Source organism: Neopsephotus bourkii, unplaced genomic scaffold (genome assembly GCF_033783945.1).
Source record: "Neopsephotus bourkii isolate Nb327-2 ecotype Australia unplaced genomic scaffold, CSIRO-AGI_Nbou_v1 NB_1373, whole genome shotgun sequence".
NCBI lineage: Eukaryota > Metazoa > Chordata > Aves > Psittaciformes > Psittacidae > Neopsephotus > Neopsephotus bourkii.
In genome coordinates, this window is record NW_026901852.1 from 5,653,224 (window position 1) to 5,677,176 (window position 23,953).

The 23,953-nt window shown below is 38.9% G+C and overlaps 1 protein-coding gene across 1 annotated transcript in view; it reads right to left on the reverse strand.

The window, feature by feature from the left end:
- BABAM2 (BRISC and BRCA1 A complex member 2) overlaps positions 1-23,953 on the reverse strand; it is a 162,330-nt gene that overhangs the window by 38,245 nt on the left and 100,132 nt on the right. The window contains exon 8 of the mRNA XM_061367225.1: positions 1,225-1,324. Coding sequence (XP_061223209.1) covers positions 1,225-1,324 — 100 coding nt within the window. The remainder of the gene's footprint in view (positions 1-1,224; positions 1,325-23,953) is intronic.

A 23,953-nucleotide genomic window follows, 5' to 3' on the forward strand; every position in this document is an offset into this window, starting at 1 on the left:
AGCATCTGGTTTACAACTGTTTATTTCAAGTGTTTACAGTATGGTTCCATATGTGATTCCCTATATAAATACCTTTGTCATCCAGAATGAAAACTAACATTTTAAGAACCCTTTTTCCCCACTGAACATGAAAAGAAGAGGAAGAATATTTTTCTTGGCTATGGTAATATCAGAATTCCTTGGCTGGCAAATGCTTTCTCAAAGGTTTTGAAAAAGCTTTGCTACAATCATTCCCCGTACCCCTTAAAATTACATTTTACTTATAAATTGAAGACTTCTTGCCTTTTATAAAAAACTGCACTGGTTTTGAAGGCTCCGTGTAGGAGCTGAAATGTTATTTTGGGAAAAGGAAAACATACGATAAGTTTGCTTAAGTGACTTTGTTTAAGAAAGGATAAAAGCAGTCCTGTGTACTTGCCGATTTTAAAAACAGAAAGTAATTTGAACAGAAAGCCACAACAAAAACAGCTCTAAAGGTAGACTCCAATATAATTACGGACACGCATTTTGAAGAACTTTTGCTAAAAGATAAAACTATTTGCCTCATTTGGACAATTGAAGGCAAAAATAATATACAACAGGAGGCCTGTAATAGGGAGATTCCTAGATGCTGGCACCTAAGCTCTCTTTTGAAGGTTACACTTAAATAACGGAGATGCTTTCAAAATACTATAGTCACTCTTTTCTGTTTAAACAGCAAGCTAACCAGAACGCAACCTTTTCAGCAACCTTAAACAGTTGTTGCTGTATAAACACCCCAACAGACTGCTGATTCAGTTCATCTGGATGAAAGAGCTGAGAAGAAAATCACTGAAAGTACTCAAAACCTACAATGATGACTATGGCATGAGAACTTCCAACTGGAAAAATAATATGCAAATTACATCTGTATCTAGTAAAGCAATAATATGTTACAGTTGTTGTACCATACACTAACATTTTGTCCTAAATCTTAACATGTCACAGGAAGAAAATCCCTCTCCAGGATCTGATCCCAAACAAGCTTTTTTTTACTTAAAAAGAGTCATTGTATTTAACAGTCTTCTTAGGCGCTCAGCTCATATCAAAAAGATGCTCCTTGTGAAGCAGCTTACCTTAAGTGTAGCGTGCTTGGACCTGGCAGAAGAAAAACCATGTCTATAGAAATGCTATAGCATGCTACTGCAATACAGTACCGCACAGCACATAAGGCAAAGGATAACTGAGTTCTCTTTACTAACTTACCTTGTTTGTTAGCAGCTGGCATACTTGGGGCACATAGTCGATAAGACAACCTCCACCAGGAAAGGCTGGGATGTGAAGGGCAGATGATCCTCCAAGTGCACTAGGAATAGAAGTTAATATAACACTACATTACACGTACAGTCCCTGGGATTTGAAAGCGATTTCTACACTGCCCTCTTTCCCTGTTCTGAAAGTCAGAGGGCCTTAATGAGCAAGTGAATTTTATGCTGTGGTGATATAAAACTATTGAGTGATACCATCTATAAAAGCAGGTTATACCATGACCTACTGTAATTAAACTACTTTAATCAAGAGTATCACTAATGCAAAGCATTCTCTCAGGAAACAGCTTTTTCCTTTTTAAACAGTTCTGTTTCTTAGCCCTCATCAATAAGATGTGGACCACTGTAGTTAAGATACCTTGTTAACATGGCAGGAGAGATTCTGAGTCTTGAATTACTCAAAAAGGCACCTTCAGTCAAAACAGCTACGCAAAGCAAAATAATTAGGACTGCGAAGTAATAGGTTGATATATGCAATGTCAGTTATGCCATCTACTCCAATTTTGGGCCTTCCAATACAACACAGATGTTAATGTACTTAGATCAAGGGGGCAAAAAGATTATTAGGTACACAATGTAAGGGGGAGATGCCTAAAGAAGTGGGTTTGTTCAGTTTTAAGAGAACACTGAAGAGGAAGAGGGGGGTGATATTGAAGACAGAGGTTGAAGGCATATTGTTGTTGAAGGCATATTGATGCCTTCAGTCATCTAATGGAAAAATATAGAGAAACAGAGCCAGTCTTGTATTAAGTGCACAGTGACAGGATGAAAGGCAATGCAGACATGTTGCAACAAAGGAAGTTCTGGTTAGCTATTAGGGAAAATGTTTTCCCAGTGACAGTAATCAAATACTGGGAGGTAGGCCCAGAAGGGCTGGGGCATCTCTGTCATCAGAGGTGCTCAGCTGAACAGCTGCCCGTGAGTATGCTGATCTAAGCTAGCCCTGCTCCAAGGCGGGGCTTGGCCAGGTAATATCCAGAGGTCCTCTCCAGCCTACATTGTTTTATGATTTTGTCCATCCCCAGAAGGAAATAATAAGGACAAAGACATTAACTCTGTCCATACAGAGACTGGAAATCCGAATTCACAGAAGTAAGATAACTTCAGAGGTGTATTTAGGCACCTTAATCAATTGCCTTTATCATAGGATGGAAGACTGAAGCATGCCTGCTGTTGCTGAGGATAATGACTTCTTTGGTGTGGAAAGACCTAGCACTTTTTATTTAAATGAGGTTGCACAAGGCAACAACCAGCTAAAGTCCATACTACCTTCTTTTAGCAGCGCTGGCCTAAATCCTACTTATAGTCTTTGACCAATCAAAAGGGGTATAAATTTGCATTACACACTGTGGCTTACATCATTCACTAAACATCCAGAGCCTTGTTGGGTACAATTAGAAAGCTTCAAAAGCTAAGTTACTTTGTGGACTCCTGTTTACATGCTGTTTCCATGAAAGATTAAACAGGCTGGAAAGAAAGTTCTCTGCAAAACAAGGCTCTTATTCTCCAGTGGGACCTGCCCTTGTGTTTTCCACGGTGCTTGATAAGATATCACTTTGGTAGGTATAAAGGTCTACAGTCGTACATCCCTTTGAAGGAACGGAGCCTACATAAATCAAAAAACCCAAACTCATAATGAGGTATATGGAAATCTGCTACTCAGGCAAAACAGTCTGGGTTCAGCAGACTGCTCACCACATGGAACAGTTCTGCAGGTCTGGATTTTGCATATGCAATGATGGAAAAAAAGTAAAAAAAGCCTTGAGCACAGCACAGCTACATAAGAACACAAACAAACTTTGCCAGGAGAAGAAAGACTTCAACGGGATTTAAACCCCCCTGAATTCAGTTCCCTTGCTGCTACCCCCTTACTGAAATTACTCACAAGGAAATATGATTTTGCTATGATTTTGTGGATGTTAAAAACAGTGAAACATCGAAGGGTGACTATGACATTATTACTAAGCTGGAACGCTTCTGAAACAGTAGTCTGCTCTTAGGAAATTGAAAGCATAGTGGGCCCATCAGTCTTTAGGGTTGGAGAATTAAAACCTCGTCCCTCCTGGTTTGTTCCAAGGGGGTTGTGAACCTTTCTTTAAGACCCTGTCTTTGTTTATTAAACTCCTTACATGCTTATGTAAATATACCCATAAAAGCCTCCAATCTCATACACAGAGCAAATTGTACTGCCCGTTTTGCATTCTGCCTTGCCTCATTTGCAACCAAGTCCAAGTTCCCTCTCAGCATGGAGATACCACTGAAGACGTTCAGATGACTACAACAAGAATTACAGGCTCCTCTCACGATTACAGTAGCAGGCATGAAATTAGAAGTAATCGCTAACAGATTTCACATGCAAAAAAAACCCTTCCCCTCCTATATCATCAGCTTCCAATACAACTCCCAGACTGAACCATAGAATCACAGAATCATAGAATAGTTAGGGTTGAATAGGACCTTGAGATCATCAAATTTTAACCGCCCTGCCGTGGGCAGGGACACCTCACACTAAACCATGTCACCCAAGGCTCTGTCCAACCTGGCCTTCAACACCACCAGGGATGGAGCATTCACAATTTCCTTGGGCAACCCATTCCAGTGCCTCACTACCCTCACAGTAAAGAACTTCTTCCTTATATCCAATCTAAACTTCCCCTGTTTAAGTTTTAACCCATTACCCCTTGTCCTCTCACTACAGTCCCTAATGAAGAGTCCCTCCCCAGCATCCTTCTAGGCCTCTTCAGATACTTGAAGGCTGCTATGAAGTTCATGATTTGCGAGTAAGAGCTTCCAATTTTACCTGTATCCATCTTTTGAAAGCAGTCAATCCATAAAAACTTGTTGACAAAAATGGGAATTCAACCCTTCTCAAATGAAAAACAGAATTCTACAAGGTGTGGTTTCTGAGAAAGAGGTCCCACCACAGAAAGAAGGCTGGAAATTCTAGCGTAATTATCCTCTGAAAACAGAATAAAGCTGTACAATATGTAATTTATGTTCTGTAGAAATAATTATGGGTAGGGAAAATTAAGAGAGGCCAGGCATCTTTGTTCCCTCTACTGGGTCAGAGAATCTGCTTATTAAATATTTTAATAAAACACTGCATTTGCACAGGACCTTGCCTCTGACCATCACAAAATGTTCTATAAACATTCAGTAATTAAGGTACATTTGCCTAATGAAACTTATATTTACCTTTTATTTTTAAACATGTAAGGAAGTTACTGCTCAGAGCTTGATTTGACTGCTGTTCTAAGCCTCTGTCATGCCAGAGCAACATAGTTGAAGTACCTCACAATCATGAGACAGGACAAGAGGCTACAGTAATTCCTTTGACCCTGTAATAAACCTGCAGGTGAAGGAAGAAGTGACTTAAATGTCAAATAAGAAGGATCTGTAAAAGAAGCAATGAAATATGTGAAATGGAGAACATTACGCAAGGGAATTTCAGCATTCAACTCTGTATCTAATGCTGCTTTTTCCAAAGCCCAATCAAAAATGTGTAAGACAAAGAATGCCATAAGCAGCCTTTTATAGTCAAGGACGTTCTATTTGGCAAGAGGTTTCACCAGCAGAAGCTAAAGATTCCTGCACATCAGGCCTGTTTTCCAGATAGTTAGGACTCTTGGAGCACAGATCTTACATACATCCGTTTGTGATTAAGCTTTCCTTATTGGTATCACTATTATACACCCCTTACAAATAGACAACATAGTTATACTTTGGAATAAAGACAACTATAACATCACACGATCAGGTTTGGTGACATTCATTTATCAAGACAACAACAACAACAAAAAACACCAAAAAACCCTAGCAAAAACTCGAGATATGATGAAGTTATTTCATCTTTAACCACAGCCTAATAGATACTGCTCCCCTGCAGCTGCCAGGATAAGTCCAGTTTCAGCACAATCAAATGAATTGTGGTTTTCTTTTACACAGTTCTTTTCCAGTAACCTGACAGTTTTTACAGGCTAAGATTCTAACAGATTTTGCTACTGGCTTTCTGCAGTTATCTGAACTCATGGAGCAACACTCTTAGTGGATTCTGTTTCATCAGGACTGGTACCAGATGAGGATAAATATGTGGTAGGTCTACCTTATCTAGGAGATAAGGTTGCATGAACACATTGGAATACAGAGACAAAGATCTGTTGTCCTCAGCGTTTTATTCCCTTGCTGTCATCCTCAACCTACTCAGCTGCAAACCAACTTCATACACCTCACTTTAAGACAGAGCAGAGACTCTTTTGCTTTCCTGAGTTTCCAGAGCATCAGACACAATGTGGTTCTGGTCCACGGTCTGTGAATTAAACTGGACTTTGTCAGGAACTCACCACTGAATTCAACAAGAGCAGCAGTCAGCCTGCATTAATAGCAGTTCTGTTCTGAGACGTGCTGAAATACAAGTGCAGAGAGTGTAGCTGGAGTATGTTTACATTTGTGCTGTTGACTGGTGCATTCCAAGAGACTTGCTCTGTCTGTTTCTCAATGGATCTATTTATTCAGACCCACATACAAAATGAAAAGTTATTTCCCATTTCTTGATAGCTTATAATTACATTTAAAAGTCTTTCTCAAGAAATGATTCTTAAAAAAAAAAGGCCTTAGCATTAATTCACAGGTTTACAGAAGTGACTGGTTTTGTTCTTGGGCATTTATGTGTAAAGAACCAGTTATCTCCCCTTCCTTAAAAACATCACTTCACTAGAGAAGAAGTGGGGTGTTTCCAAGTCCCACACTCAGAAGACTGGGTGGCTTGGAAAGGCAGACTTGGAGGCATGAAGGAAGATGCTCCTACTCCCATTCCTAACCTACCTCTTCCCTGCAGCTCTCCCCATGCTCTCTTGGGCCTGACTAGTTTCCCTAAACTCCTTTCATTCACCCCATCTCTTCCATGCAATCCATTTTGCTTCCCCCCTTGCTCAGAGCACAAAAATGGAGGTTTCTCTACATTGCTGGGAAACTGCTTAGCTGACTCTGGAAAATGAGGATTATTTTAGACACCCCCTACTTCTTGCAGGGTCCCACAAGAATAAAAATACCACAGTTTATAAATAAGTAAACATTATGTGCTAACACAGGTTATTGTACTAGAGTTAGGCACCTGTGTAATACTGCCTATAGAATATTTTGCTCTTTTTTGCCTTATCTATTAGCATTCCCCATCTCCCAAAACTGACTTTTGCTCCAAGGGAGGAAAGAATGAAAAACATGTATTTGGGAAGGAGGTCCAGCACTGGAAGAAGAATGGTATTTATCCCTGAATACAGTGTGAATGTAGCATTAAGGAGCTTTATACCAAAAGAAAATGGTAAATTATACTGATTGCACCAAGCAATGCTCCTAATCCAATGTATTCTTTCTGCAAAAAAATAGGGAAATAACAATTTCAATGGCTGTGAATGATACAGTTGAAGATTTGTCTAGCTTTGAAAATGTAAATAAACAAGAAACTTGCCTCTGCATGGAAAGACTTTTTATGCTGGTTTAAAATAACTAAGAGCTTTTCTCTCAGCGTGGCCGATGTTAAAACATGTTCAAATCTACGTACTAGTGATGGAAAGTAGACTACAGACTTCATAGATTGTAGCCTTTGCTCTTACCAGGATACACCCTTCTTAACTCTAACTCCTCACCTGCCTTATTTTGAGACTGAAGCACACTGCAGACCTACACAAGCATTTAAAAGGTTTATTACTCATGATACTCTAACCAAGAGTAGCCTGAAGCATGTGGAAAGAAATTCCCTTCTTTTTGCTCTTTTTTCCTGTTTCGAGCCTCATGTTATGGGCTTTGATCTCCTTCCCCATTCCCTTTCTCCTTTGTTGCTGAAGTAAATAGTTGACTTTTCTTTTCCCCCTTTTGCAGCTTCATCACTTTAGTACATTACACCATTTGGCACAGGAGACACAAGGAACCACATCAAATAAAAGCACGTGACCACAAAAGCTGCCTCCCCAACCATGAGCCCAGATTTGCTGTCAGTTTACCATTTTTCAGACTTGCCCGACCGTAACCAAATCCTCCCTTATCACATGAACAGCGTGGTGCTTGGCAGAAGCCTTGGGCTAGTGCTTCCATCAGCAATAGAGAGATTAATGGCAAAAGAACTGAACATCGCTCTTGTTACTCAAAAATTGGCCAGTCTAAGTTTATGACAGCGTTTTCTCCCCTTTCTAGTAACACTCCATTTAAAGCAACCATAATTGACATATTGCTTGTCCACTCAAATCTGCTCCAAGCTAAAGTGTGTCCAAAAAGTGTCTATTCTATTTTAAAGGAACAATTTTTACTTATAATTATTTCTATTTCGATATCGCTAAAAGGGAAATGTATGTTTTCAGCTAAGAGATATAATTTGAGGTAGCTGCATTGTCGAGTGTACCAAGAGAAAATACAATCACAAATAGACCTAGAGGGAAAACTATGCCAAGTCTACTTATTTGGAGAAAGAATTCCGGTCAGACTGAGAATTTGGCCACTAGAGCTGAAAGGATAATGCTATATATTTTTTCCTTGACCTACTAGAGGTTCAGGGTAAATTCCTCTGAGCTCCTCCCCATTAGTGACTGCAAACAATATGAAATAATCACTGTAAAAAGCAAACACTAAACCCAAAATGTATTTTAGTTTCACAGACGGTGCAGAAAACTGCAAGTCAGACTTTGTGAGCCTTATTTGCAACTCTTCTGCTGACTTCATATGTCCTAGCAAGTTATTGCAACCAGTCTTTTTTTCTGCTTGCCCACCAATAATGTCCAGATTCTTACACTGAGGTACACTGCAATTTAATAACACTCGAGCTGTGGGATGAAGTCATCCTTAAGTGCTAATGAATGCTGCTTTGTTTGGGTTATTCCAAATTCAGTATTCTGCTGCAGGTGAAATTGCAAACAAAAGGAGTTTTCTATAATGTATTTCCCATTTTAGACAAAGTGGCTGCACCAAGGTAAGATTTACATGATTGTATAAATTCTGGGGTTTAGCAGGCTTTAACCTAACAGACTTACACACAACCCGTAGCTCAGGTGATCCAATATTGAAAGATGAGGATAGGAGCTCTATCCCAGGATTCTATTCCTCCTCAAGGAAAAAATAAACCAAACAAGAGGCATGAGATGAATAGATAACTAACCCTATAATTAAACTAGAATACATTTCTTCCCTTCTCTGGGGAGACGTAGAACTGGAAGGAGAAAGAAGAGATGCTCTTGCAGTATAAATCTTTTCTCACTGCTATTTGATAGTACAAAAGTCTGAGGACACCCGTATTTACTCTGGAGACATCATACCTTCATCATATTTCAAGGTATAAACTTCAGCAAAAGTCCAAGCAAGTGCAACAGACATTATCAGCAAGGCTTCAATGTGTGCAGTGGTTTAAAATACAGGCTAACTTCGCCAGTGCCAACAATATCACTCTATAAAACACTGCACAGCAAAGAAATTTTGGTCACTTATTAATTCAATTTAAAATCAAAGTGGAAAGTGTAAGAGCAATATACTTCAAACTGATTCACAGCATTGAAAACCCCCTTATACTTCAAATATAGAATGATTTTTCGTAATACTGTGTGAAGAGGCTCAAAAAGAGAATACAAAAAGTTTCACATGCTATAAGGAGAGTATGATTCTTCCTTATAAGGCTCAAAAAATCTCAGAAATATCACTTTAGTGTTGCAACTTACCACACTTATCCCCCCCCAAGCCTCCCTCAAAATAACCCTCCCAAAAAACCCCAGTAGCAAGGGGTATCGCAAATGTAATATACTCAGTCATTTGGGGCAAAGAGTAATAGGAATCCATAGCAAATTACATAAGAACTGACTTTAGAGACACTTTTTATGATTAAAAAATGTAGTTTTAGTGTGCATAGTCCCCATCTTCCCCCCTCACAATGTGTTACTAATATTAATTTTCCATCAGCACAGCATTATTTAAGGTAAATAGCTATAACAAGGTCTGAACAAGCTGCTAGATGCATCACAGTTTAAACAGGAGAGCGTGGCTCTTGTCCCAAAGTACTTTTGCAACCCACTATTTCACACTACAAAGCACAGCGAGGAACTGAAAAGCAGGCACTGAACAACAGGGGAGGAAGAGCATGGGCTGCAGCGAGGAGACTTAAGACTTCAACAGTTACAATGGAGAAACATATATTTCCAACATATTTTGCTTATTCCTCAAAGAAATCTTGTCAGACAAAGGTACAGGTCAGATAAGCAACATGGGCAGATAAGAAAGAGACCACTATGCCATCCTATTCTGCTTTTACTTCCAAAGAAGTTGAAATAGCAGTAAGTAAAGACAGAAATTATTTAAGATGCCAAGTGAAAGACCATGTAGCTTAACCTGCGGCAATCATCTTCTGTATGGACCTCAGAAAGAAGAGCACATGTGAAACTTGTCACAACTGAGGAAGAACAAGATTTTGGCTGAAGAAAGAGTGAACTGTAACCTAATTGCAACACTTCTTCATCCTGCATTGATTTGAGATGCCAACACAGCACCAGGAGCTTCTTTGAATGGATGTACTATCCCCATTTCTCCTTCACATGGGCTGTGGCTGTGAAGGAGAAAAAGTTGAATCTGTTACCTGAAAATTTACATTTCAATTTTCTGTTCTTCAGAAGCATGCCTTTAATGGCATTACTTGTTTTGCACATTTATTTACAACCACCTTAAGTGTGAATATATTGAGGGTCTTCTAAGTAGCAAGTAAAACAATACTAGGCATTGGCTCTTCTTCTTCAAGGGAAAAACATATTGACTTGAAAAGCTGCCTCAAAGGAACTAAAAATGGCTTACATACAGCATGAAGATAGGAGCTGGGAATTAGAACTTTCGCATAAGCAAGAGAAACAAGACTAGAGATCTGGCATGCTGTGAGCAGCATTTTCTCCTCTGAAATAGAAGGACTCGATAAACTGATGAAATAATTGAGGATTCATTTTCAGTGAGAATCACAGGAAATTCTTCTGCATTGAAGCCTGGGCAGTGTTTTACACGGTGCTTCTCATCACTTAAGATAAACCCCTCTGCTTTAGCGACGGAGATCTCTCAAACAATCCCATTGAACAGAGTATTTCTCACAAATCCATGTGATCTTTTTCTTATTATCCATCAAAGTGGGTAACAAATGAACGACTGTTCTAAGATGGTATCAGCTATATTTACAAACATATGCCTTATATACCTGTAATTTCTTTTGGCATGCATTCAATAACATGCAGATTACTATATTATGATTGCTCTCATAGCAGGTAATTTTCTAATACTTGTACTAAGCCCAGCTAACCAGCAGTGTCTTTATCATAAAGCAGAAAAATTAGTCTCCAAAACCTGTACGACTCCATTGCCTTCCTTGCCCACTGTTTTCACCTATTTCTGAAGTACAACAGTCATTTCCTATAACTTGCAGCCTTTTATGCTTTATAATTGCACTTGCTTATATTGTTCTTTATTTTATTTATGTTCCCTAATCTACTAGTCAAATTACAGTAATTATCTGTTATGGTTAATCTTTTCCTGATATTGCTTAATGCCTACCACTTCCAGTGACACAGTCATTTTGTAAGCATGCTATTTTTTCCCTCTGTGCTAAAATAGAGAGGTGGTGTAGACCTCTTCCACATCATAAAATTTTTTCCATTCTCCTTAGGTCAGACAGTAATCCTCAGTTAAGGATCTCTTCTATCTGCAGAAACATTTGGTTTAAGAAACATCCTGTCCCCTGCATCATCGGCATCACATGTGCTTAGCTTTACATGAAGGACAAAAAATGTAAAGTACTGAAAGGATTAGAAATCCTGCAGGAAAAAAAAATAATGCAGAAATGAAATGAGAGCAACATGGTGGAAATCATCTGGATCTGAAGTTGAGCATTTAGGTCATTGATAAGAATGCCCAAGGGAGGCAGAAAGTTAGAAAAGTGCTTTTCTTTCATACATCTGGCTTCTGACACTGATTTCCATGCATATGGAGCATGATTAAGGGGCATTCTTGCTCACATCTTGCAACTGGCTTTATCTCATGTTCACAAATGATGTGGAATGCTACAAGTCTGGTCTGGTGCTCCTGCTAAATGCTCCAAGAGGCCTAGTGAGCTCAGGTTTTATGTAAGCCAAATACGTTCACATGTGGACGCAAGGCAACAGAACATAAGCTTTTCATGTAAACACAGCCACTGTGGTTTGACAAGCTAATAAGATCCATGTTAAACCCCTACTCATTTAACAAGATGATATGAATCTGTTCAGATGTTTTTTACAGCCCCTTTCAGAATCTACCCCAGGTATGCATGTGTGTTTTGTTTCTGTGAACATAGGTTGGACTTGATGGTCTTGAAGGTATTTTCCAACCTAGTTAATTCTATAACATAAATAATTCAATATTCATCCTAATATATTATCTTCAAAAGAGAGGGAAGCAGAGTTTTGCACAAAGGCAGCCTCTGGCAGGTGGAAGACTGGGAATAGTTCTCAGAAGAAAGCATTGGCACTTTGAAACCCTGGTTTACATCAGAGGTAACAAAGCTTCCTTCTGTAACAAGGCAGACAAAGGTCCACATTTAAAGCAAAAAAGGCAAAGCAGAAAATAAAACCACAGGTCTTCACTGTGTTAAAATCAAAGCAGGGACCCCATACACGCACAAGAAACTGGAAGCATTGTAATTTTCAACGTAGAGCAGTGCTTAGTTGATAAAAAGGTTAATACAAGCATTCCTGGGATAGTTTTTACTGCTGCCTGCATTTTGTCCATGGAGCAGTTTCATTACAGCACATGGTGCGAGACAGAGACTAGAGCAAAAATCCTTTTCACAAAGATTCCCCTTTTCCCAGAAGAGATTATGAATGCCTATAGTGCACGTAGACATCAGCCAGGCCTGAGACAAATGCATACATGTGCATCCTGTAAACCTCCTTCAATGCAGGCTCTTTTTCCCTTAGAAACTGCAAATACTTACATGGTCACAGAAATTCCAACTTTATGTTAGGACACCTTATCATTTTTTAAGGGTTTGATTCATCTTAATGTTTAAGGGGTTGAGTGCATTTGCAAGTTGAGTGCTTAGATAATGGAGTGGCCTAAACAGTATCTGCTACAGATGTATTTACAAATAAGCATCACATCAGATGCTTTGATAAACCAGCCTTTTTAGTTGAAGAATGACATTTTCAGAGAGCTTGTCAGCCTCTAAATCACTTTCACCCTGTCTTTTAATAAGGCTGAAGGTACTAGGATTCTGCATCAACACCTTCCTAAGTTAAGTCTTTTCTTTTTGGAAATTATACTAAGGCTCTTGAATCCCATACATACATTAAAAAAAAAAAAAGTTACACAGCCTCAAGCACCTCAGAGAAGTTTTTAATAAGAATAATGAAGAAATGGGTTAAAATATGAAATAACGTGAACCTCGCTTTCCTGCTCCTTCACTTTTAAAGTATTAGAAAGCAATTTCTGTTTTCTTTCCCAACTACTTCTTTCATCTACCTGTTCAAAAATCAAAAGCACTGATTTTTGTATTTGGTACTAAAAGCATTAGACATTGTAAAACCAAGAGCAATATGGATACACTCTAAAAGGACAGCTAAAAACCAGAAACCAAGTAATTGAATGAGAACATTCGATGAACTAAAATTAAAATCCACAAGAGATGAGAACTACTTCAAAGAAACCTTTCCAGTAATGGTGGCTTATTTCCATGTCAAAGATCTACCACTGGTCCAAAGAGATTCACTTATCAAGATAAATCGTGTAACAAATCCCATTATATTCATGCTTAGTTTACTCTCGTACTCCAACCTTCTGACACTTAACTCAGTATTATTATTAGTTATATTGTGACTAGATTATAGGATGCTAATCATTCAATCTGATGAAGATTATGATGTTTTGCCAGTATTTTCGTGTTCTTATATAAAGTTCTTCCATAAAAAAATAGTTTTCTCCTTTTTTTAAAAAAAGGACACACCAAAATTCTGCATTGTATGCAAAGATCTCCTAAAAATACCAGCTTTTAATTGCCATTTGAATGAATTCTAACAGAACTCTTCCTTCATTCAAACCAATTCAATTATTTAGCAGCTTCTCACTCATTATACAATATATGGCACATTTTTTTCATTAATTAAAGCATAAATGAAGTGCCTGCTATCACTGTCCCATGTGTGCTCATGAGAAGGAAGCTGTTATAATTATTACCTTGTACAGCTAAATAACAGCATGTGGGTTTAATATTTCATCTAGCTTAACCTATCAATGACTTACTGAAAAATACTCTATTTTTTGGCTGAGAATGTTTGCATTCTAATTGCATTTGGCTGTTTCTACCAGCAGTAAACATTAGCATGGTGTTGGAATCTTCTGTGCTATCCACACATATGTTTGGATATCTTGTACTTTTATTTCTTGGAAGTTCTTTAAAGTTTGATTTCTTTAAAGTCTTTCAGCAGTGCTACCAAACAGTTTGATTTTCCTCACCACCTCCATCCCTGTCACTGCACAACATGACTGGCAACCTTCAGCATTCATAGTCGTGTTAATGACGTTTGATAAATCACCATAAGTACAAAAGAAGCTACAGTAAATATATTTAAATTGTACAAAATAAAAGCGTTTTCTCTTAAGTTCTCTCTTGCACATGTGCATGCTTAAAGTTTATGATCTTCCACTTTAATGTCAAATCACTACACTGCACTGGAAGACACAAATTCTGCATTTTAAACCAATTCTGCCAGTACTTTCTGGGATAAATCAAGAGGAAATGGCTGAAGACGACCAGCATTTCTCGAGGAGGTCCTCAGCATCTTTCAAGGTGAAGTTTAGTATTAAGTCATTTCAGTTCATCCAAAGTCTTCCTTCCATCAGCTAATAACATCACAGTGTCAGCCAAATCCCATGGATACTAACTGCTAAGGCAGGTTACCCATTTTCTCATTGCCCAAAATTTAAGACATTGCACGCTGTCTACACTATCTACCTGTAATTGCAGAAGCACATTACGTTGGACCTAGAAACTCCGCAAGCTTCTTTTATTGTGAAGATCTGTCACTCACAAAAGTTATTTCTGAATTGACTAAAGAGCGTAAAAAGTGGAGCCTTCAGTATTATTTAAATCTATAAACAGTATTCCAGAATTCTAACTTACCTGCTAACCCCAGGGCAGAAATAGATGATTTGGGGCTTCAACATGCTTAGGTTATTATTTTGGTGCAAACACTTAAGTTCTCAGAAAGAGCTTTTTCCTCTCTCTTCTGTTTCCTGTCTTAACACACAGGCCATCATTGGGTGTTTTTAAGTGAATTATAATCAATGTGTTACCTTATGAAGATTTTAGGTCTGCTGCAAAGTTGGAGGAAAAAAAGAAAATAAACTGAGCTTACAAGAACAAAAAATAAAATACAGTTCTGAATTTAAATCTAAACCTTCCCGTATATAGCCTCTCTACATTGGGTTTCCTTCTTCCAATTGCCTGGAGGCTTTGCCTTTAATAACTGCTACTATAGTTAGTGTTTCTTTGGCTACTGGTCAATTTTAATTTTCCTTAAAAATTGAAGGGGTTACACTGACACTGGAGAAATCTTATTCATCTCTCTCTTTCAGGTTTTCCATCTCTACCCAATAGCCCAGGGTGAGGATGCAGTTCCCGGATACTACACATGTCCAATTTCACTTCCCATCACTAATCAACTATAGGGTTTTAAAAAAGCAGCTGTTTGGTAATGTAAATGAGGGAAGGAAAGACTTAATCCTCTTTCACGTAGGTAAATTCTTATCCACTTTGTTTTAAAATAAAAATGTGCTTATAACCATGGGATTTGGATTTACTAAACCTATTTTCATACTGATAAAGAAAGTAATAGCGAGGTTATCTAATTCTGACTTCAAGAAGGACAGCAAATCAAAGAATTGCTTTTATTTCTTCTTTTTTCTTTAAATACACTGGTTCAAACTTGGCACTTGCATATACTGGATACAATGCACTATATACAGATTTCAGTTATTATAACCTTGAACATGTAAATCCTTATCTGAAAGTCTCTTTGAATTTGGCAAGAAAATGAGATACAAGCACCTCCATCTGTATGAACCTCATACACACGTTCATATACAAAATGCATGACAGTAAGTCAAATAACACCTTTTTTTTCCTTTTTCCAAAACCCCCAAAAAATCACAGTTTTAAATGTTTAGTTCTCACATGAATAGTAACTTGGTCCTCTTCTGCACATGTGCTATAGCAACACACTGTTAGCAACGTTAATACCATACCAATATGGACATGAGCTACTAAAGGTTGATGAATTACTTCTTTATATTGCATGAGCTTTATGTGTGTAAACATCGGGTGTAATATTCCATGGATGTAATCTCTGTATTTCATTTATTCCTGAATACCTGCCAGTCAATGTTTACCTATCTGTATTTGCTTATATCAGGACTATTCACAGCAAAAATAACAAGGAAGTTCATGGATAGCACAGTTACAAAGTTTGGTTTCCACTGGACTTCTATACTGCATTGCATTGACTTTTTAGTTGAGTTGTTTTAAAGCCACAGCACAGCATGAGTTTGCTCTTTATTAAGCATCAGAGAAACCACACAGGAAAGATGTCCTAAATGTCTTTGCCAAAGAAAAAGCTTCCAATGGTGTTCATGCCTTGTAATACATCAGCGAATACATTCAGGATACAAATCTGGACTGAAGAGGAGGTTGGGTTTTCTTTCCCCCGCGATGTTTTGTAAGGCATGAATTCTCATTGAAGCTCTTCGTAGGATTAGGATATTCATCATTTATTTTGCCCAGATTGACTCTCTGTTCACAGAATACACTTGTGCAGGGGCTTCAGCCTTTCTTTCAGGTAGCAGTAACAGAATCTGCTTCTTGTAAGTGGTTATATTCATGTAACCACAGGAACTTTGTATTTTCAAGACTTCTACACTCCTGCCACACGTTCCTGCAATTTGCCAGCAGGCTCAAGGAAGTTTTCAGGGCAGAAAGCACAGACACCTCCATGCACAGACAGTATGACCTAATTTTATAGGAAACAAAAGTTCATTTTCTTAGGAAGCCAGATTAAAAAATAACCATGGCTTCCCACCACACAAAGTATCTAAGGAGGAAGTGTGACTCCACTGAAGTGCTTGGCACTGCTTACCAGCCGGAACAGAGCCAAGACCTCACCCTCAGCCTATGCGGAAAACTACAGCAATTCCCAAAAAAACCCTGCCTCCCCCAAAAGCAACCCCACTGATTAACCTGAAAGCTTCAATAAAAACGTGACAAATAACTGATTAAATTCACACTGCACATACAATTAGGAGAGACAATGTTTTCCTTCGGATGCTTCCTGAATAAGAACAAGCATAGGAAACTTTATCCCATTAGGTAAATCATTTGTCAAAACCACTGTTGTGAGAGCTTCTAGAAATGCCTTCTTAACCACAACCCCACGACTGCTAACATAATACCAGTAATCTACTGTCTTTACCATTAGGGCACACAGGTGCATAGTCAAAAGAGTAAGTTCATACAAAGTTCTGTAAACCTGCCAGAGGAGTGAATAACTGTCACAGAAGAAACAGGGATGCCTCTGAGGGAGGGAAAACTGAACGTTAAGGCAGATACACTAACCCTAAAGAAGCTGCAAAGCAGTCCTCATTTGAAGCAGTTATCTCATATGGAAAACCTTCAGTCTGCAACTGACAAATTTCTAAATAAAAGAAACAAAAGAAAAATATTTATAATGGAAAACATGAGGCAATTTCCAACTGCAGCAAATTTCAAAGGTTCTTCATGCTCCCAGCTCCCAGCTTTACTGGAAAGCAGGAGTTGCTTAATACCGCTGAAAATATCTGGCAAACTCCTTTTAGTCTAAGTTTAGAGATATGACCATTTTTTCCCCGAAGCTCCGGAGCAGGAATCTATTGGGCTTTATCGTTGAGTTTTGGACATGTCAAGTATTTATGAGTCTCTCCATGGGCAGTATGCACACTATAAAGTTTAAAGGCATCCGTCAGCCAGTTTTACCCTTTTTTTCCCTTCTTTTTCCTCCAGCTGGCAGCCTGTGTTAGAGAAAAACCTCTGGAGAGTTCTGCTAGTTTCACAGGAAGTTTACTATCCTTGCTCAGTTGGTGGGAAAAGAAGGTGAGTGAATCAACACAGGGAAAAGGATGATCAAAATACCCAGAAAGTGATGAAAACTTGCTTACATTCACTAGGAACAGTGGAAAATATTGACGTTTTGCCACCATTTCTTCAGTTAGAAAAGGATTTTGTACTCTGCCCATCTCCTCCAGTTTGAATGTAAAAAATTAATACAAAATGCATGTGCCAAGGGTGGTTTTGTTTTTCCAGGAGCCAGTTCTCCTCATGTATTATCCAACCCCAATGTTATCTAAAAACATTATACCAAAGAGTGACTCTAACGTTCCTTGCTGTTCATGTCCACCACTTAATTTCCAGAAAACCTTGAGCAGATTCTTCTGTTTTATACACTTAAGAGGTAAAAAACCCCCACAATGGAACCTGCTCTCAGAGTTCTGTCTAGCAACACTGCCTAGTAAAAGCTACTCACCATCTGATTTGCTACTGATTTACTGTAAAACAATTGCCTGTTACGCAAGGGTAGTTAGCTCTTGCAGAACAGAACCCCCTCCTGCACAAAGCAGAAATGCTGCTGGTCACATGTATATGAACTGTTACAACAGCTCTCTGGACCTTAAACTGGTTCCATTTTGATGGGTGCACAGGATATTCCTGAATGTAGCTTTACTACTTACTTATAGGATGCTTAAAGACTGGTTGTTCCTTGCTGGAGTCAATGACAGTCACCTCAAGCACTGTGCTCTCTCTTGCACTGATGTCAGGCACCACAAGGGAAAACTCACTGGAAATTTAACATTAAGAAACAGCATCCTGAGAGCAACCTGTATCCGGAGAATCACCACCAGGGCTTTTAAGCCCTGCAAAGATAAGGATTTCCACTCAACAAAAAACAAGTTAAAGGAGGTGGCCGTGGAAACAACAAATACGTGATAAAAGCTGGCTTTTGTTCCTGCAAGGGTTTCCCTAAGTTTTAGGTGAATGGATAATTTGCCTAAATGGGTAATTCCTCATTGCAGAACCTCTCTCCCAGCACACATGCCTGCATAATGCACTATATAAGAGCAATACTTACTCCTTCCCAGTTAAGGAGAGTCCTGCTCACACACCTACTGCAGCTCTTTGGAAAGAGTCACTGAGAAGTATGAGTATGTAACCAGCTCTAACAGGGGAGTTAAGTCCTCAGCGAGTGACGGTGGAGTGTCAGTAGTGATTTGGGTTGTTCAAAGTGTTCATAAAGGACCAGGCAAACAGGTGAGCTGCCGGGGGCTATCCAGTGATGACATGTTATGGAGGGTAGTCAAGTTTCAACCATGAAAAGTAATAAACATGCTCTGCAGAAAAACTGGATAATAGCAAGAAATGGGAGATTAACCCAGATGAATAGGAAGTGATGCACATGGATAAAACAATCCTAACTGAAAATATAAAGCGATGGACACCAAGCTGTACATTCAGCTGATCTTGGGGTTTTGACTGTTCAGTTACAATGTCAGCTCAGCACCAAATAAAAAGCCAAACCAAAAAGAAGCATGGGATTGTGAGGAAAGAAACAGATAGTTGTCTGCAGGACGACTCAGTCTGGAAAGAAGACAATGAGGGCAGGAGGATGACTGAGAACCATAACATGATGAGTGATGTGGAAAATGTGAATAAGCATTGTCTAGTTGCTGTCTCTTCCACTACAAGTGTAGTGGTCAGCATTACACAAGCGAACAGGAGCTAGGTTCAAAACCAACAGGAAAATAACATGGATTTTGCACATGCATGTGATTTTCTAGCTGGGCAACATATTTAGATGCAAGGTCGTTTTACAGTAATAAATAATCACAAACATATCTCTATTAACAAAATATGAAAAGGATTTGTCACAGTATTATATGATTAAAATAAATGCCCATCATTTAAATGATGGGGTTTGCTTAAAAATGCAATGCAAGTAGTTGTAAATTTAGCCTGAACTCTTGGGGGTTGGATGGAAAGGCAGAACTTTAGAACAGTTATATTTTCTTCCCCCCCAAGGAAGGTTTTAAAGTAACTAATTTTGTGATGAGCAGAACGAAAGGTGGTACAGCTTCACAGAGCATTAGGTTCGATAAAAAGAACGTAACAGTGAATTACAGATCCTCCTCTGAATACCTCAATAGCTCTGTAACATCGACCTGACTTGTCTGACACGAACCCAGGCTGGGTGGAACATCTGGAAAAGCACCCCCCCTGAAGGTATAGGACCCTGCCCTCTTCTGCAAGTACAAGTGAGATGCCAGAGGTCATGATGATGTTTTTAAAAATGCACAGCTCTGCAAAATGTACTGTGCTAGCTTCCCCACCCCAGCTTAACGTACAATCCCTCTGACAATATCAACAGTTGCCTAACATTACATTTCACATACCACCATGATTTGGATGGCATGTACTTGTTTGAAAGAGAATTTCAAACGCTAACAGTTACTGTGATGAGGTTTAAGAAGAGAGTGAAGGAGGTAAGCTGAGAGTCAAGGTTACAAAATGACTCCATTCCTCTGTGGGGATGAAACAGTGTGAACAAAACAACCAAACCCCAAACACTATGTACTTTGGGAAACAGAGTATGTCAAACCTCTCAGAGTAGGTGGAGTCAAATGAGGACACAACAGGCCGAAAGACACCACCAGTAATTTCCTGTGCCCAGCAATATTGCTGCATACAGGTAGGGCTGGCTGCCAGATCCCGAGAGAGCAGGGCGAGCAAATCACATTCCCAAGCACAGAGGTGATTTAGGGATGCACTTACACACTAGTGAAAAGTACAGGCAATGCTGCAGTTGTGATTAAAGGTCTTACAGCAATCACAAACATCACTGCTAAGGCCTCTTACATGCACAGATTCTGTCATAAGCCAGTGCTGCTGCCTGTTTGCGTGCTCTTTGTTTTCAAGCCACTGCAGTATATAGTAGAGATGTGAGTGATGAGAGATACAGCTAGCTCTATTTAACCTTTTCTGGGAGGTGGGGAGAGGGGGAGAACACAACTACAAATGTTTTACTTGATGTAATGTTCTTTGTGTGCTCTTTGGGAGAGTTAGAATACAAAATTGAGTTGATACTCGAGGTATTTTTATTCATGGGAACTTGAAGTAAAAATATTATCAAGTACAACTAGACAGGCCAATTTACTTGAAGTTCTGCAACTTAGCACACTTCAGTACTGAAATCCACAGTACATGAAACAGTTCTCCATATCAACCCTCCACACTCAGGGTAAATGCCCACAGAAATCCTCTCTATGCACAGGAGGTAAATTCAATAGCTACAGTCAGAGTCAGCCTTTGGCTATTTCACTGGGAGTTCAAACAAGATGTGTCAGAACTATAGCATGGAAGACCCTATCAGACTAAAGATGTGTCTAGAAGGAATTAAAAGACAACCAATTAACTTCCCAGTCGCTATTCCACTTCTTTGCTACATTAAAATCAGACAAAAATCAATAATTAAAGGATTTCCCAGCCTTCCCTTCCTTCCTAACTTGCTGCTATCCTTGAACACTGTAAAAGGTTAGGAAACTAATGCCATCTAGTTAAGATACTGCAAAAGCCCCAGCACTAAGTTATCAAACATTTCCTACTGTGGAAGAATACAAGTTGAATATTTAAGCACAAACAACCTCAGGAAAAGAATACCAAGGGGTGTGTGGCAATTTAAGTTTCCATTAGAGAAAAATCTGAAGGGTGATATTATTCTAGACTCATGTAAATCAGAGGCAAGGCACCATCCAAGACAGTTCAGATTTGCACTTACCATGAAATCCTGGGCTGTTCAAGAGAAGCAGAAGTGGTAGAGAAGAATACACCTTATTCTTTCGTCAGAGACAAGTTTCCTGCAACACTAGGTTGCCTGTTTGCAGCACCTGAGCTACGCAACCATAGACACACTTCTAAAACATAAAGGAAACAATATTTGCATCTCTGTTCTGACTGACCTGACAGAGCGGCTTTTTGTTAAAAATTTGTGATTGCAATAGCATTACTAAAAAGACTGGATGTCATGGTTAAATACATCATAAAATAGTCTAATAATCTAATATCTAGTTTATTCCTCATAACTAACTCATCGCTTCCTATTCTCCAAGTCTGCCAAACCAGTAACACGCAGCTGTTACCAACTCATTTAGCATACCCATAGATTTCTACTGTGATTTGTGTCCAAAATATTCTGAGAGCATGAAAGAAGTGGCTGGGGGAACATCTGACTTTTATCTTTCAACTTGACAATACAGTACGACGTATTTTCTGAAATGCACAGATTTACTGCCTAGTGAGTGACTTCAAATTCCATGTATGAATTGTGGTAGAAAAGAGGACACCCAGACCATCACATACCAAACACTCCTATAGCCTGTGCAACACCTGCTCCAAAGTCCTCTGTCTTTAGAGACCTACTTTGGAAAGTGATCTATCTAAAGCCATAGTCAGGACTTGGAAAAAATATCTGTCCTTCATGGAACCATGTATTTATTCAGTGTCTAATTAGTGTCAACCTGAAGAACATTTATGCAAACTCGGTCAGGACTAAAAATAACTAATTGTAGCTCCTCCAGCCAAATGCTGGGAAAGGCTGGAATTTATGTCCAGTACATGGTCTGATTTTTCTACTTTGCAGGAAGAACTAAAAATGCAGTACATGTAAAAGCAAAGGGAAGTCTGGAGAATGGCTGACTACAAGCTATTATTTATCACATGCAAGACTCTGGGTAGATGCTTCAAGATCCCAAAGACACAAACAGTCTTTTCATTTTAAATTTCATGCTTTGCCTTGAAAATCCAGCACTCTACCATCTGTCTACCATGCAGTCCCAAAGACTGCTCAATTCTACTGAATGATCTTCAGGACCAGGCGCTTTCATCTTTCCTTGACATTAAAGGGGAGATGAAACAAAACCAACTCCTAAGGAAGGAGGAGAGGGAGAATAAAAGAGCAAAAGCTTCTAGTTGGGGAAAAAATAATTACACTTTAAAAATGAATTTCTATCAGATAAAAGAACAACGAAGGGATTTCTGGGCAAGGCCTGGCAAGACAAGAGGAATACGCTGCTCAAACAAAGTGACAGAGAAGACAGAGATTCAGGAACGTCCCCAGGGTAGCAGCTTTGAGAATCTGGGTGGTGAAAGGGTAGAAAAGGAAGGAGGGAAGGAGAGAAAGGAAAGATAGCTGGACAGGAAACACAGGAGAAATCAGGAGAACACTGCAACGTTGAAAATACAGTCATAAAATACAGTTTATGGTTTATTTAATTTGTAACTTCCAGGTTTGGTTTGGGTCTTTTTTTCTAACTGATCTTCCCCTTTGTGTTACTTCATATACTTTTTTTCCTATTTCATATGGTACTAAAAGCTACCCCAAAGAAACAGATACTTCTCCTACAGTTAATTCAAGTAAGTACTATACTTGAACAAATCTTTTGGGTAGTTTCAACATAAACCAGAGTTTAAAACAGCCATGGCTGTGTCATTCCCCAAATCAGTTTGACAGACCGCTGTCCTCATCAAGGTTGAAGTCTCTTCAGCAGGTACCATATCAAGTGCCCACACACCAGAACAATTCCAAAAGGACCAACAAATTTCCCAAAATGTTTTTCTTTTTTCCTTCCTAAGGATTTAGGTCTCACATTGCACGTACAAAATTATCAGCTGAGTTTGTAAAGGCCTACTGCAGCATTCTGAAGGGAACTGAAGTTGAGCTTATGCCATGTTGTAGGTATAAGAAATTACAATAAGTCAAGCCCTTGAACATCATCCAAATTTCAGAACTGCTTTCCCTATGCGTTCCTGTAATACAACTTCACCCTCCTATTTGCTGTTATCATCATTTCAGCACAGCTACAAAGGTATAAAAAGTAAAGTTAAGTTACAGATGGCTTTTCCCCAGGCATTCAGTTTAATGGTACAACCCAAACCAAAGATCCCACTACCCAAAATATGCTACTTGAGCCTTCTGCAAGGCTACGATAAAGGGACAATTTATGGTCATTCTCCCTTGCAACACACAACAACAAACATTACTCTCCCTGCGCAGCACTGATTTTATGATTAAATACATTTATCAAACCAATTTTTTATCCTTATTATCCAACTGATAAACTAAACTGATTCTACTTCACAGCTCCATTCCATGTGTGAATGAACACACTGAATGGAAAACTTGTACCTCCTCAAACTAATTACTTCTTATTTCCACAAACAGGTAGTTTGGAAGACTATAAATGCCACACCAGCAAAAACGACACAGTGTTTATAACCAAATCCCCCACAGTCAATATACTGTAATATCTCTGAATCACCACTGCCCACCAGGTTTCCAGGTACCCTTTCCGACCTCCTTTAGAAGAATTGATATCTGCCAAGCCTGAAGACAGGAAGCAGATTCTCCTTTTGTTCTTTAGGACTCAAGAGTTATTCCCCTATCTATTTGCAGGTATAATAAAATCAAAATCTAGGTTGAGAAACTTAACCACGAGACCAACTTTAAAATATTGCTATGGAGGCTAGCAACAGTTTCTATGCTATTAATCCAATCGGA